At 36.1% G+C, this 17,005-nt stretch overlaps 1 protein-coding gene across 11 annotated transcripts in view; it reads right to left on the bottom strand.

Annotated features, from left to right (window-relative positions):
• The window catches only part of LOC127859293 (irregular chiasm C-roughest protein-like), a 305,644-nt gene that overhangs the window by 50,071 nt on the left and 238,568 nt on the right, over positions 1-17,005 (bottom strand). For all 11 annotated transcript variants that reach the window (XM_052396541.1, XM_052396544.1, XM_052396545.1 and 8 more), the window contains one exon: positions 3,918-4,092. In XM_052396541.1, coding sequence (XP_052252501.1) covers positions 3,918-3,990 — 73 coding nt within the window. In that variant the 5' untranslated portion in view covers positions 3,991-4,092. The remainder of the gene's footprint in view (positions 1-3,917; positions 4,093-17,005) is intronic.

Below are 17,005 nucleotides of genomic sequence, written 5' to 3'. Positions count from 1 at the left end.
GATGCACTCTTCTTTACACCAACCTAGAGGATGCACTCTTCTATACCCCAACCTACTGGATGCACTCTTCTATACCCCGACCCATTGGATGCACTCTTCTATACCCCAACCTCCTGGATGCACTCTTCTATACCCAAACCTACTGGATGCACTCTTCTATTACCCAACCTACAGAATGCACTCTTCTATACCCTAACCTACTGGATGCACTCTTATATACCCCAACCTACTGGATGCACTCTTCTATACCCCAACCTACTGGATGCACTCTTCTATACACCAACCTACAGGATGCACTCTTCTATACCCCAACCTACTGGATGCACTCTTCTATAGCCCCAACGTTCTGGATGCACTCTTCTATACCCAACCTACTTGATGCACTCTTCTATTCCCCAACCTACTTGATGCACTCTTCTATACCCCAACCTACAGGATGCACTCTTCTTTACACCAGATGCACTCATCTTTACACCAACCTACAGGATGTACTCTTCTATACCCCAACCTACAGGATGCACCCTTCTATACCCCAATCTACTGGATGCACTCTTCTATACCCCAACCTACTGGATGCACTCTTCTATACCCTAACCTACTGGATGCACTCTTATATACGCCAACCTACTGGATGCACTCTTCTATACCTCAACCAACTGGATGCACTATCCTATACACCAACCTACAGGATGAACTCTTCTATACCCCAACCTACTGGATGTACTCTTCTATAGCCCCACGGTAGTGGATGCACTCTTCTATACCCCAACCTACTTGACGCACTCTTCTATACCCCAACCTACTTGATGCACTATTCTATACACCAACCTACAGGATGCACTCTTCTTTACTTCATTTACACTCTTCTTTACACCAACCTACAGGATGTACTCTTCTATACCCCCAACCTACAGGATGCACTCTTCTATACACCAACCTACAGGATCCACTCTTCTATACCCCAACCTACTGGATGCACTCTTCTATACCCCAACCTACTTGATGCACTCTTCCATGCCCCAACCTAAAGGATGCACTCTTCTTTACACCAACCTACAGGATGCACTCTTCTATACCCCAACCTACTGGATGCACTCTTCTATACCCCAACCCACTGGATGCACTCTTCTATACCCCATCCTACTGGATGCACTCTTCTATACCCTAACCTTCTGGATGCACTCTTCTATACCCCAACCTACTGGATGCACTCTTCTATACCCTAACCTACTGGATGCACTCTTATATACCCCAACCTACTGGATGCACTCTTCTATACCCCAACCAACTGGATGCACTATCCTATACACCAACCTACAGGATGCACTCTTCTATACCCCAACCTACTGGATGCACTCTTCTATAGCCCCAAGGTAATGGATGCACACTTGTATACCCCAACCTACTTGACGCACTCTTCTATACCCCAACCTACTTGATGCACTCTTCTATACACCAACCTACAGGATGCACTCTTCTTTACATCATTTACACTCTTCTTTACACCAACCTACAGGATGTACTCTTCTATACCCCCAACCTACAGGATGCACTCTTCTATACCCCAATCTACTGGATGCACTCTTCTATACCCCAACCTACTGGATGCAATCTTCTATACCCCAACCTACTGGATGCACTCTTCTATACCCCAACTTACAGGATGCACTCTTCTTTACCCTAACCTACTGGATGCACTCTTCTATACCCCAACCTACTGGATGCACTCTTCTATACCTCAACCTACTGGATGCATTCTTCTATACACCAACCTACAGGATGCACTCTTCTATACCCCAACCTACTTGATGCACTCTTCTATACCCCCAATGTACTGGATGCACTCTTTTATGCATCAACCTACTGGATGCACTCTTCTATACCCCAACCTACTTGATGCACTCTTCTATACCCCAATCTACAGGATGCACTCTTCTTTACACCAACCTACAGGCTACAGGATGCACTCTTCTATACCCCAACCTACAGGATGCACTCTTCTATACACCAACCTACTGGATGCACTCTTTTATACCCCAACCTACTGGATGCACTCTTCTATACCCCAACCTATTGGATGCACTCTTATATACCCCAACCTACTGGATGCACTTTTCTATACCCCAACCTACTGGATGCACTCTTCTATACACCAACCTACTGGATGCACTCTTCTATACACCAACCTACTGGATGCACTCTTCTATACCCCAACCTAGAGGATGCACTCTTCTATACCCCAACCTACTGGATGAACTCTTCTATACCCTACCCTACTGGGTGCACTCTTCTATACCCCAACCTACTGGATGCACTTTTCTATACCCCAACCTACTGGATGCACTCTTCTATACACCAACCTACTGGATGCACTCTTCTATACCCCAACCTACTGAATGCACTCTTCTATACCCCAACCTTCAGGATGCACTCTTCTATACCCCAACCTACTGGATGCACTCTTCTATACCCTAACTTACAGGATGAACTCTTCTATACCCCAACCTACTGGATGCACTCTTCTATACCCCAACCTACTGGATGCACTCTTCTATACCCCAACGTACTGGATGCACTCTTATATACCCCAACGTACTGGATGCACTCTTCTATACCCCAACCTACTGGATGCAGTTTTCTATACCCCAACCTACTGGATCCACTCTTCTATACCCCAACCTACTGGATGCACTCTTCTATACCCCAACCTATTGGATGCACTCTTCTATACCCCAACCTATTGGATGCACTCTTCTATACCCCCATCCTATTGGATGCACTCTTCTATACCCCCAACCTATTGGATGCACTCTTCTATACCCCAACCTACTGGATGCACTCTTCTATACCCCAACCTATTGGATGCACTCTTCTATACCCCCAACCTATTGGATGCACTCTTCTATACCCCAACCTATTGGATGCACTCTTCTATACCCCAACCTATTGGATGCACTCTTCTATACCCCAACCTATTGGATGCACTCTTCTATACCCAAACCTACTGGATGCACTCTTCTCACAGCCATATGCCATCAAGCGCTTGCTTTCATTATAATTAGAATAACAGTGAGTTCTTATCTTGCACACCTTAACATAAACAAATCGAGGATTAAATTTTAGCACAGCCTGAGGAAATGTTATTCTGAATACCTGGAGACTGGATTAACATGGAGGCTTGCTACCCTATGTCTGAAATGCATGTTCACAACAATGTTTGCAGTTGTTAATCCAGTGCACCCTTATGTTTCCTAGATGGATGCTGGTAATGTTAACAAGGGAGATTTATTATGTAAACACAACCAGTCAAGTAAGCACCAAGCTGCTGGGAATATCTTCATAACCAGCCCAAGGTGAGAACACATGCCAAACGGTTGCCACCTGCATCCAGAATTGAGCTATGTTGTGAAAATTATTTCAACTAAATAAATTGTGTGGAATGCAGCAAATGGAATTGGAGCCTTGTCACAAAACTGACTAACACCCCTGCCCAGCTTTGTCAGATTTGTATAAGGGCAAAGAACTCAAAAATCCATGGATCACATGGCATGAAAAGAGTCTTGGACTTCATGGAAATGACGAATTTTAAATTAAAATGGGCCTTGCTCTGTGAGAGGGCAAAAATCCAGTTTAGTCAGAAAGTGTTGTCCCTGATTAGACAATTTGGGACAACAGTTTATGCACATGCATGAAAACCCCTTTTAACAGAGCAAGGCCCAAGTTTATGGTGAAAAAGTTCAAACAACTTACATGGACAAGCCTACCACCCGACAGTGTGACTCCAATATTCACCGTCTGTATGCGAGAGTATAACTACACATTATCTTTCCTTTCTGTGTACAGAGTTATGTCATCCTTTTCCACGTATTATACAAATTGAGTTATAAATATATAAATTCATGTTCTCTTCAACTTACCATTTCGAAGGAATGTAAGAAGTAGAATTTTAAACTGGAATGACATCATTTCTTCTAGCAGCCAATTCACCATGGCAACGTTTCTTCCAATCAACCTGATATGGAGTCCTTCCTCAAAAGTTGGTTTACACTACTACAGGATTATCCTATTTGCTGTTTAGTGATGAAATTCATTCTGAAAATAGATATTAAGACGTATCTGAGTTTGCCATCAAGCACAATGTCATAATGTCAGTGACGGATATACACAAACGCCTATTCTTTATAAAGATGTATTTGAAACTGGTAAAAAAACATTTGAAATAATGTCTGCCATTTGAAATATTTTGACTTAACCATCAAACATGTAGTCATTTTATCAGTGATCAGTGAACACAAACATGATAGTTGTTCATTCTCAATATTTTACAACTCCAATTCATTACTAAAATATTGCAAAACATATGGAGCCAATCAAGGTCTCCCAGCCTGTCATTAATGCCAAACTTGCCCAGGTTATCAAGGTATTTCCAGGGAAGATACCCCAGTGTTCTACTGCACACAGATCCAATTACTGTTGGTTATTAAACTATTTAATATTTAAACAGACTTGATAATTGCAAATGGTTATCTTTAACAGCTTCTATACAAAATCTTAAAGCTGTTCAAAGTTCTAACAACACATTTACTTTCTTAGTGAAAAACTTTAAAACATATTAACCGTGCTCTGTGAAAAGGGGGTTTAATGCAGATGTGCAAAGAATTGTCCCAGATAAGCCTGTGCAGTTTGCACATGCTAATCAAGGACAACACTTTCCACCTAAACTGCATATTTGCTTAGAAGATACTTTCTTTAAACAGAAAATATCATAAAGGCGGAAAGTGTAATCCCTGATCAGCCAGTGCAGAATCCAGAGGCTAATCTGGCATGACAATTTAGGCACATGCATTCAATCCCCCTTTCACAGAGCAAGGCTCATTTGCAAGTCCATCCCTAAGTCCACCGGCTCTGGTGTAAAGGACAAAAAAGTATCAAACAGATCAGTGTTCTGATGAGTTTTGTTACCTATGAGAAAAGGCTTTTGCATCCTATACAAATGATAATCTCTCCTATTTATTGTCATGATGTGAAGCATATGTATAGGTGCAGAAACAGTTTATTTCATTCTTCAAATGTGCCACAATATAAGCAAATATTTGGGAAACAAGCAACAACAGTGAGAAAGGTAAATAATTTATTTGTTGAGCCGGGTTCTCGGAAAACTAGACTTAATGCATGTGTGCGTAAAGTGTCCAATCAGATTAGCCCGTGCAGTCCACTGTCTATTCACTTTTATGGATTTTTTGTTTAAGGAACACAGTTTCTAAATGAAAATCCACTCTAGGCCTGAAGTGTCGTCGCTGATCATATTGTGCAGACTGCACAGGCTAATCTGGGATGAAACTTCACCCACAAGCTTTAAAGCCTAGTTTTTCCAGACCTTGGCTCATGTGCATGTTGTATGTTTAAATCATCTTCAACTAAATACTATTTGTCTTATCAGTCTCATAATTTACAGTTGAATTTTTCCTTACACCCATCACCATTCTCATCTGTTTTGTAGATTAAAGTTCCAGCACTGTCAGAACTCATTATTCACCTCAGGACTCATCACTCCAATGCCATGTTTTACATGCTGCACTGACCCAGAACAGCAGAGTTCACTGAAATCTGACCTCAAATTACCCATAAGCCCTTGTTGCAATTTACCCATAATTCACTGAGGCATGTATCCCATAATTCACTAAGCAGCTGTCCAAAATGGCTGTATTGATAATTGAGGCAGAATAATATCCTCTATTAATGTGGCATCAGGTAATTGTTTCAGGACTGTCAGATTCTCAGCATTATCTTTGGCACCATTATTCTGCCAAACTTCATAGGCATCAAACACTGGATCATTAAGAACATTTCTTTGAATCTAGCATCTATAATTCCTTGCATGATGTGAAAATAAGTTTTCTTAAAACAACTGCAAAAGCAAACAAAATGATCAAAGCATTTACAATGTTTGTGTTATCTCTTCCGAGTGCAGGAATTATCTTGAGAAGGGTTCCTTTAATGCTTTCAGTCTCACCCTGGAAAAATGGGTCATAATTCATTTGCGTTTAGTATCATCCCAGATTAGCCAGTGCAGTCCACACAGGCTGATGAGGAAAAACACTTTCCGCCTATAGTGGATTTCCACTTAATAGAGACTTCATTTAAACGAAAAATTCCATACATGTTGAAAGTGATGTCCCTAATTAGCCTATGCAAACTGCACTAGCTTATGTGGGATGACACTTTCAGCATATGTATTTTGCCAAGTTTTTACACAACAAGGCTCAATTCTCTGACAGCGTTTTGTGGTACAGTCAGTGCTATAGATGCGCATGAGAGACCGTGCCATGTGCACTTGTTTGTACAGGCCGCATGCTGTCTGCAGGGTGCGATAGGCATCTAAATGAAAGTTGCAGATCTAGACACACTTCATCTGGTGACGGCACATAAACAAGAGCAGAACAGACATTGAATAAGCTTCATATAGGAGTCAGGTGAGGCAAACACTCGGCAGAAATACCTTCGAAAAAAGCACTTCAAAGAGGTGCACGAAATGAGCTCTCCTAAAAAAAATATTGTAAATAACACCTATTTTATATTTATGCTATGATAACTGACTCTTAATTGCAGGGAAAATACTTTAAATTATCGAGCATGTCAGAATCTGTCAATTAAAAAGGAATAAAAGCATACCTAGCTGAACAGGTGATGAGTCAAAAAAGTAGAGGACGTGCAGTTTTAGAACATCTTGTAATGGCAATGAGACTTTTATCAATAAATAATTAAAGCCCAGATGGAAAAGATCAGGTCAAATGGTTCATTGATCAAGCTTATCATATTTGTTTTTAGGATAAACATCTTGTTACCCTTAAATTAAAATAAACTTTAATTAGAACTCACAATTAAATAAAATATATTGTCTAAAAACACATTAATTTTGTTAATCTTAATTTCTTAAATACTATGATCATTTTGTGAATTTATTTCATCAGCAGTATTAATAAATACATACAAATTATACTCTATTAATATAATATAATTAGAGCTTACAAAATATCTTCCAGAAACAAACAGAATATTTGTTGGAGGCGTATCAAAGGAATCAGCTATAAATGTGATTTATTATTTTCTAATAATTAACACAAATTTCCCCGTTTTTATGTCTTAATTAATAACAGATTATGAAGAAAGAAATGATAGAAAGGTTAATGACAGTAGATAATTTTTTAAGTTGTTACATCATGCACCAAAATATTCAATTTGCTTTGCTAATATCTTCAAGAAAATGTATTAATAACTGACAATATGCTCAAAGGTATGAATGAATACTTTGTCAGGTAGTTCTTTCATATTGTAAGGTATTTCTCTCATATAATACTACAGGCAATATCAATCCTATATTTTCCTGGAAATTATATCTCTGTAAGGTTTATGACCTTGTGCTCATTATAATGTTTATTACATGAATTATATAGTGTTTCAACTCGAATTATTACATGAATGATATAGTGCTTTAACTAGAATAATAACATAACTGACAAAATGTTTTAACTAGAATTATTACATGAATGATATAATGTTTTAACTAGAATTATTACATAAATGATACAATGTTTAAGCTAGAATTATTACAGTTTAGTTTATTAGTTAATTCAAGTGTCATCCAATACATGTGTTATACAACAAACATAATACAAATATTCAATGCATAAAATATAACAACTTGTACCAGCTAATCTAAATCAGATTTACACGAGACTATTATACACAAATAACCAGTAAAATGGTTCTTTCTACTTACATATCATAAAAGCATGAATGATATAATGTTTTAACTAGAATTATAACATAAATGATATGTTTTAACTACAATTATTACATGAATTATACAATGTTTTAACTAGAATTATGACATGCATTATATAATGTTTCCACTAGAATTATGACATGAATGAAAACAAGTCACAATGAATACAAATTTAAAATTAAAAATGTTAAAACTGCTCATGTTTTATATTTTAAATATTATTTAAGTAAACATTTGTTACAGCCAATTTTTTAAATTTCGCAAAACTTTCTGAGATCGAAAAAATCTCCTCAAAACAAGGCAGATTATTTGAAGCATCTACAGCTTTGTTCAATGGGGATGGACTTAATTTGTTTAAAAGTGGAATTGAGCCTTGATCTGGGAAAACAGGGCTTAATGATGTGCTTAAAATTTTGTCCCAAATTTCACCTGTGCAGCCATTATAAGCAAATCAAGGACAACACTTTCCACCGTCTTAACCCTTTATCACTCAGAAACGCATGTTGACGCATTTGAAGTCCCTTAGAAAATAAATTTTAATTTAAGTCCTTTCTTAATATATTCAAGTTTTAAAGGCTTCATTTCCAAACCTTAGATATTGATGAGCAGCAAACAGCATAAAACCTGAACAGACTGCGAGTTACTCGCAGGCTGTTCTGGTTTTATGCTGTTTGCACATAGCCATTTTCACTTTGCTTCTGAGTGGGAAAGGGTTAAATAGTATTTTTCATATAAATCAAGTCTGTTCTTAGGGGTAATCTACTTGAGCTGAAAGTGTCATCCCTGATTAGCCGGATTTCCCACGGTGCTGCTCATATATTTTGCAGCCAACAAACCAATACAACATTATAATAAAGTAGCCGTGAGCCGTGCTATGTGAAAAGGGGGTTTGATGCATGTGCATGAAGTGTCGTCCCAGATTAACCTGTGCAGTCCACACAGGCTAATCAGGGACAACACTTTCCGCTTTTTTGATATTTTTCGTTTACAGAGAGTCTGTTCTTAGTAAAAATCCAGTTTAGGTGGAAAATGTTGTCCCTGATAAGCCTGTGCGGACTTCACAGGCTAATCAGGGACAACACTCTCCGCTTTTTTGATATTTTTCGTTTACAGAGAGTCTGTTCTTAGTAAAAATCCAGTTTAGGTGGAAAATGTTGTCCCTGATAAGCCTGTGCGGACTTCACAGGCTAATCTGGGACAAAACTTTTCTCACCTGCATTAAACCCCCTTTTCACAGAGCAAAATTCATTTACATATTACTTAGATGAAAATTACTTTTGTAAATATTTGTGCTACAGATCATAGGATGATTATCACTCAAATAAGTTTTCTTTGTAAAGCTCTAGAATACAATTCAAGTATATTCAATACCAGTAATTAAAGCACAATCTTTATTGCTTGTATGTCGTATACAAATATTGTTTGTTGTTTAATTATTTGTAAAACATGAAAATCTAGTATCACTCATATCTTGATTTAGATATTATTTTTATTTCTAAATTCTCTACAGTGACCAATACACTGTAACTCCAATATAGCGCGGTCAATGGGGTCCAAGCCGCGAAACAGCGTTATAACGGATCCGCGTTATAGGTTTTGAGCTCATTTACTGCAGGGCGCCATAAACAAAACAGGTATAGAATAGCCTATAATATAGGTCATGTATATATATTGCCATGCTGTGTTGACGCAAATACATGCATATTAACCGAATTGTATCGATAACAGTATATATACCGCTTTTCTTATGTGCACATTTATCCGATAATCCAATAAAATTGCAACATCACTTAAAAATAATAATCTTGAACATTAATGACGATATATGTTTAAGAAATTCGTAAACACAACCGTACGCATATATGCCATTGTCAGAAGTGTTAAGAGTACAGTGCATTATGGGGCAGAGCTTTCATTGGACGAGCAACTTTAAATTTAGATTGAATGCAATACGACTCACGTACAAAAAATTGTTATATTGCGTCATACGCATGCAAAAAACGTGTTTCCCGGGGACTTTCTGATACCGCGCGAAAATGAAAGTGAAACTCTGTTAACAATTGCCGGTACACTGCGTTCGCATGTAAATAAATCGTCTGCATTATTTAATTTCTTATACACGAACTGAAAGAGATTAAATGACATGATACTAGAATGATAATAAAATGACAGAAAAAATTGTTTTATACAGTAGGCAGTATATTTCACAGCCGCTCATTTAATATAGTCAAACTGCAACCATATCAAAGAAAGAATGTTTCAATCGTTTTGAATTACTTGAATTGTATAACTATCCCGCTTGCACTTAACTTATGGAAATTATCGCACTGAACCGCTCTGATGAGGTATACATGTAATAAACACTGACACGCGAGTTTTTCACACCTTTATTGACATTACACAACAGATTAAAACCAATTAGCTGTCGGTGTTGTTTAACCTCGAGGCGATTATAATCGGTTCAACGGACGGTTGAATAAAGCAATCAACATAACTGTGATTGCCGCCATCTTTGAATTGTCTGAAAATACATGAAGTTGCATTATACGGATTTGAATCAGAAATAAAATGGAAGGTTGGAGAAAAAATGGGATCCAAGCACCCTCCGCGTTATATTGGATTCAGCGTTATAACGGAGCGCTTTATATTGGAGTTACAGTGTAATCCTTTATATATACACACACTTTTTATTACAGAGTAAATACGATCATGGAGTTAATTTAATAAAAAAATATATTTATGTTTTAGTTTGAACAGCATTAACCGAAACAACTCCCATGTATGTCATGAAAAAAAGTGAGAAAACAGAAAAAAGCATGTATATTATGGTACATTGTACATGTTAATACATTGCCTATTTCTCATGATCATTAATATTATTGTTATACATGATGATTTAAACTGTCATTATGATTGGTTCTCGAGATACAACCTTGTATAATTTTGGAATGGTAAGTTGATTCAAAATAAACAAAAAAGGTATATATTTTTTTACTGGTGCATGTTGGTTTTCTCCAAATATACAGTTAGCAAATCGTTCCCAATAACAAACATTTGTAGACTTTCTAGTGTGCCTTATAATTCTCCGCAGATCTAGTTAGCATTTCCACATCACCGTTATCGGTCTATAACGTTCTTATTAGTCCTTAATGCCGTATCAATCAGTTTTGACCCCCCAAAGGACCTCCGAAGACAGCGACTGATTAAGACACTCTCCCCCAATTTATGTCACTTACGAAATTATTGGAGAATTGCTCTAGGAAAATGGGGTTTAATGCATGTGTTAAGAGTCATCCCAGATTAGCCAGTGCAGTCTGCACACGCTTATCAGGGACAACACATTCTGCGTTTATTGGGGGGGGGGGGGGGGGGTATTTTTTTTCAAGGAATTCTTTTCTCAACGAAAATCCAAGCTATGCAGAAAGTGTCATCCCTGATTAGCCTCTGCAGAATGCGCAGGCTAATTTTGGAGGCTTAATGCACATAAATTAAACAAAGCTTTCTCTGAAAGGCTCATATGAGGATAAGTTGTGAGTTTCCAAAATTAACCCATTGAACACTTTAAGAACTTTTTTGAACAACATGTTTCCTTCTGATGTTCTTAAACAGGTCTACACAATGTTTTTGAACGTGTGATGGACTTTTTAAGAATCCAATATGTTCTTAAAAGGATCTGTCATTGTTCTTGGTAGACTTAAAAGACAAGTTTAAGAACGTTTTAAGGACATCTTATTTCAAGAACAGTTTAAGATGATATCAAGAACTCAATGTACATTGCATTGCTGTTTTTACAAAGAAAGAATATTGTGTGCACAGGAAGTTGAAACGGAAGGCACATGGTTTATGTTATATTTGAAAATGTAAGTCTTTAATAAATTACCGGCTGAACTGATCAGCCATTGGTTCCATTTCAAGTTCTTTGGCACTGTAAGTGTAACCATTTCAGGAAAACCATTGATTAGTAAATGATTCTTGAACTGAAAATGAGACTATTCATAATCTTTTCAATACATGAATTATTCATGAACATATAGTGCAAAGTTGTATTATGAAATTTAAAGAGTATTATCAAACCACTTGTACCTCAGTTATTAGTGTTATATTTAAATTATTGTTATATGTTGCTATCAATATGTTAAGTGCTAATACAAGACTTGTTTCTTCTTACCCTGACCTGTTTGTTGAGCTTTAGTAACACTTATGATAACCTTTGCATAAATTGACAAATTCTTGTTCATGAATAGTTCATGAACACTTCATGCCACCTCAGTTCATGAACTCTTGAAGAACTATGGTTCATGAACTATTCACTTACAGTTCGTGAACAGAAAATGAGCCATTGAAAAATAGAAGGAAAATGTTCATGAACTGTTCGTGAACAGCAAAACCCTGAAGAATTTTTCAAGAATTGTGTTGTTCATGAACTGTTCAAGAACACTTCATGCCATTTATGTTCATGAATAGTTCATGAACATTTCATGCCATAATGGTTCAAGAATAGTTCATGAACACTTCATGCCACACGGGTTCAAGAATAGTTCATGAACACTTCATGCCATAAGGGTTCAAGAATAGTTCATGAACACTTCATGCCATTAGGTTTCAAGAATATTTCATGAACTCTTCATGCCATTAGTGTTCATGAACAGTTCATGAACTAAAATTTCAAGAACTTTTCACAGACGTGGCTCATTTTCTGTTCACGAACTATTCGTGAACAGTTCATGAACTCAGTTCACGAACAGTTCATGAACTGTTCACGAATTATTCGTGAACTGCAGAACAACATTTTGCAGGGGTGCCTCTTAGTTTTCAATACCCGTCAACCAATACAATTATATTTACAAATTACAACTACTGGAATTGTCAAAATGAAACGCAAACGTAACTCTTATGATGTGACATTGTAATATGTTTGAAATTGTTATGGCAAATTGATTAAATACGCAATTGTTAGAAATTGTGTTAATTTGATAATTATTTTTACTGTATGAATAATGCTTGAAAATAAATTAAAACCTACTTATATATCATGAAATAAACAAATATTATTTACTATGTTGTTTGATTGTTTTATTTTTCGGACTTGCGTGAATTACTAATTGTATGCAGTGCGAGTTTGAAAAATTCTCAATGTGTTTCTCATTGATTTTTTTCTACATTCTGCAGTTTTTTGGCCGATGAAATCGGCAAAATTTGAAGTCTTAAATCCACCGATTATAAAGTCCGAAATCGGGGTGCGTCTTATAAGCGAGGGTGTCTTATATGCGCATGTATACGGTAATGTCAGTGGGAAGATGCATACAATTAATAGCAGAACATTACTATTTAATAACTTACAAAGTTTGATTGTCTTGGTCATATTTTTATCGCACAACATTAAGGAAAAGATTATTATAATAATCTTGTCCGCTATTCAGATTATAGTAATAGTAATTCTCTCGAACATAATATATAAGCATCAAACAGAATTTGTTATAAAATGAAAACAAAGTTTGATGCAGTACTAAATTTAACACAATTTGCCAATATTATGATTAGGAAATCCTACTATACCTTGTGCTTATATCCGAAAATAAAAATAAATCCTTAATTCATTCTAACATCCAATCCTTCATTCAATGTACATGACCAACCAATCAGAAAGGCCGCTGCCACCAAGTACTTGTGATTACTTATCACACCCTTCTCATTGTTAATGTATGCCGTTACACTAATGAATACACTAATTATCCCATAATTTACATAATTTATGCGACAGATTGTTGGGTTACTTAACACTAAATTCTGATGCTGAAGATGTCATTCTTATTCTGAGATCAGATTTATACACCATGCACCCATTGTCCAGTGCATTACACCAGAAGACCAGACAATCCTTTTAGTATGCAGCCACTAGACTATTATAAGACTTTGTCAACCTTGTCAGTGACAGCAGGGAGGGCTTAATCTTGTGAATTTTCGCAAATGACCCGTCTCATGCTAAAATGGGTTTTATGCCACTTGTGGCTAACCTAGCTCCAGTCCAGACTGGGCATCCACACAGTCCTATCAGGATTTACTCTGTATGCTAACGAGACCATGCATGACAATAACATACAGCTAAGCTGCTGACCAGTCTGCGCAGGCTGGTCGGTCGCAACTCTGGCAGCATATGGCTTTAAGACCCTTTTTCACATGGAATGGCGCAAATTGTATTGCCATTTTCCTTAATGAGAAATTTTTTAAATACATAATATGCTCTAGAACAAGCATAGGTAATAATTATATTATGACCTGGTCGCTAAAAACCTAAGCCAACTTGAGATTTCTACAGTTCAAATACTTAACACAATTTGTTTTGCAGTTTATAAATATATCCTTTGGGCACCTGGTCGATTTTTGCAGCAAAACACGTATATTGAAACGTATACAATTTTTCTCTTCTCAGAACCGGGGCTTTTTTAAAGGTAACACCTACAACGTTGTTAAACGTACACGTTTTTCGCAATTTTCAATCCTGTAACGGATTTTCGCGTTTTTTAAAATACATTTTTACGGTTTACAATGAAAATTGGGCCTAAAATACATTTTTACCCGTCACAGTTGTTTATTGTCAAACAATTATCTGCTTAAATACGGTATAATTTGTTTTAGAAAGGGATGCCCCATAGCGGTTTCTATCGTATTTTTACACTTTTATACAACTGAAAATTGAAGTGCATGAGAATACTAAGAAGAACTGTAACGTATTTTTTATGAACTTTGTCAATAGCAAATAAACCTCTTAAATGTATAAATACGTAAAAAATCAATACAGATCAATAAACAATATTACACATGATCCGTTGAATGAGTTGATCTTTTTTGCCAAAACGTTGTCATATAAACATTCGAAATGCAGAACTTTCTTAAGTTTATACCACAAACATGACAGAAAATCATTGTTTTCAAAATACCACTCATTTGCTTTTTTAAGATGAATTTTGAGAAGATAAATATTTATTGATTTTAACTCTCAATTATTAACCATAAATGATCGAAACTATGTTTGACAAGTTTATAGTCATCAGACTGTATAATGAACATTCGAACGTTGCAGTCTTATTTTATGTTTTTGTCTTTGATTAAGTTTCAGTTAATTTACAAACATTGATACTTGTATTAATTAAGAAAAAAAGTATCAGGGTTCCGACGTGTAAAAGGGGTCAGGTTTTGAAACAACGAAATTTGTATGCATTCTATAACGTTGTAACCGTTCACTGTAAAAATCGCCCCGGTTTAGAGGAGAGAAAAAACGTGTATGTTCTAATACGTTACAGGTGTGCAAAGGATATATAAACCTTACAAAACCAATTAACCTGCTTAAATAAGCATACCTATGATGGTTTATTGACGAATCGACATGCTGTAATTTAACAATTTACATACTTTTATTCGCCTTTCCACATATCTTTATTTAATATACTCTAGACAGAGTGAATAGTAATGGGCATCATAATAAATCTACCACAGCATACTTGTACTAGCAAACAGTTAACGCCATGGACAAAGGCTTTCCTGTGTTTATTTGAGGATAATTACCACAATGTTATAACATATCATACAAGCCAGCAGCAAATGGCATGATGTTTTTATCAATATTTTTATTAATATAACTACTAGAAAATAGATTCAACAAAAGCAACCATTTTTCACCATTGTAATCCCTTTAATTTTTCACTTTGCTCCATCAATTTAATTACTTCAAAATACTTGGGACATATTTCTTGACCAGTGGTCAGTTTATTACCAGCACCCCTACCAAGCACAGACCATGTATCAATTATACATGAAACAGGTGGGCTTTATAATGACCAGTTAATGACCAATTAGTGGCCACTTTCCTGACCATTATACCACCTCACGCCCGTCCGACATAGCCCACATGCAAACATCCACATGGGCGATGAAAGAAATCACTCAAATGTTGGTCTCTTAAAATTGGGGGAGTGAAACTGGAGACTATGGTGTAGACAAGTCGCTTAAGTGACCATGCAAACAGAACAAACATTTCTTCCAGACAAAATGTAACATGAAAGAACATATGCACTGTTTAATTAACAGGCTCATTTATCTAATATGCAGAAATAAAATAATAATAAATTATGTCTTCAACTTACTGAATAATTTAATAAAACAGGTTTGAAAACAACAACATATTTAACAAGAAAAAAAATCATTATAGCAGCATTAACTGATTGACAAAATGTTTATAATTTTGACAAGGAAGTGGTGGATATCAGCAAACTATCAGGGAAATGCAAATCATTGTTTGAGCAATTAATTTTATATCTCATAAGCTTGTAACATAGGCTGTACTCATTAGCCCCTGATTGACTCCAGGATCCATATCCAAGACAACTGATTCCCACTTCTGGTGTCATTTACCCCTACTGAGAGCTTTCACATCTAATTTAGTCTTGCTGATAATAATGTGCATGTTTGCTCAGAATGACAGCATAGTTATTTGTGTTCATTGATAGAAACACATTAAAAGAAATGATTCAAGCAATTGAATTGCACACATATAACTCACCTTGTTACTTTTTTATCAGTTTTTAATTCTTGCTTTTATTGGCAATAAACATTTTGCCATTAATGTATTGCCTCATGAAAATTGTTCAGCACACAAACTGTAAATTTACAAATTTTCAAATTAAATGTTATAACATTTTGAAGAATTTACTTGCATGTAGAGAAAAGCTTAGTTTTATTTAGCACTATTTTCCACTATCAGTAATCTTAATGACACTTGTGGCAAATCTAGAATAATTAACTACCTCTACTCTTGGTGAATAATTTACCATAGTCTGGCCATAATCACACAAAACCCTCAATTAAATGGCCGTTTTATCCACAAGTCATGACTTAACGTTCAATCAACAAATTGCTTAGAATAATGATTATTGGTAGCCTTTCTTCCAAACAAAAAACTTGTGTCCATCCCATGGCTGCAGTCCAAGAAGAGGCGAATAACACCACTGGAAAATGTCCCTCTTGGGTCCCCCGGAACATTTTGTTCTTACTGAGCCACATTGATTTCAATAAAACTTCTTTGTATGTTTATTTTCATTGATTTTTAGTAGATATAACAATTTGTCATCAACAAACATTGAAGACGTCATATCTTTGTTTGGTTAATAATATCATGATCTGTATGAATATTTTCTTAAAATTTGTATTATATATATAATTAAT

The sequence above is a fragment of the Dreissena polymorpha genome, chromosome 15 (genome assembly GCF_020536995.1).
Source record: "Dreissena polymorpha isolate Duluth1 chromosome 15, UMN_Dpol_1.0, whole genome shotgun sequence".
NCBI classification, from domain to species: domain Eukaryota; kingdom Metazoa; phylum Mollusca; class Bivalvia; order Myida; family Dreissenidae; genus Dreissena; species Dreissena polymorpha.
The sequence above is the reverse complement of the archived record's forward strand: the minus strand, read 5'-3'. Positions and strand labels throughout refer to the sequence as shown.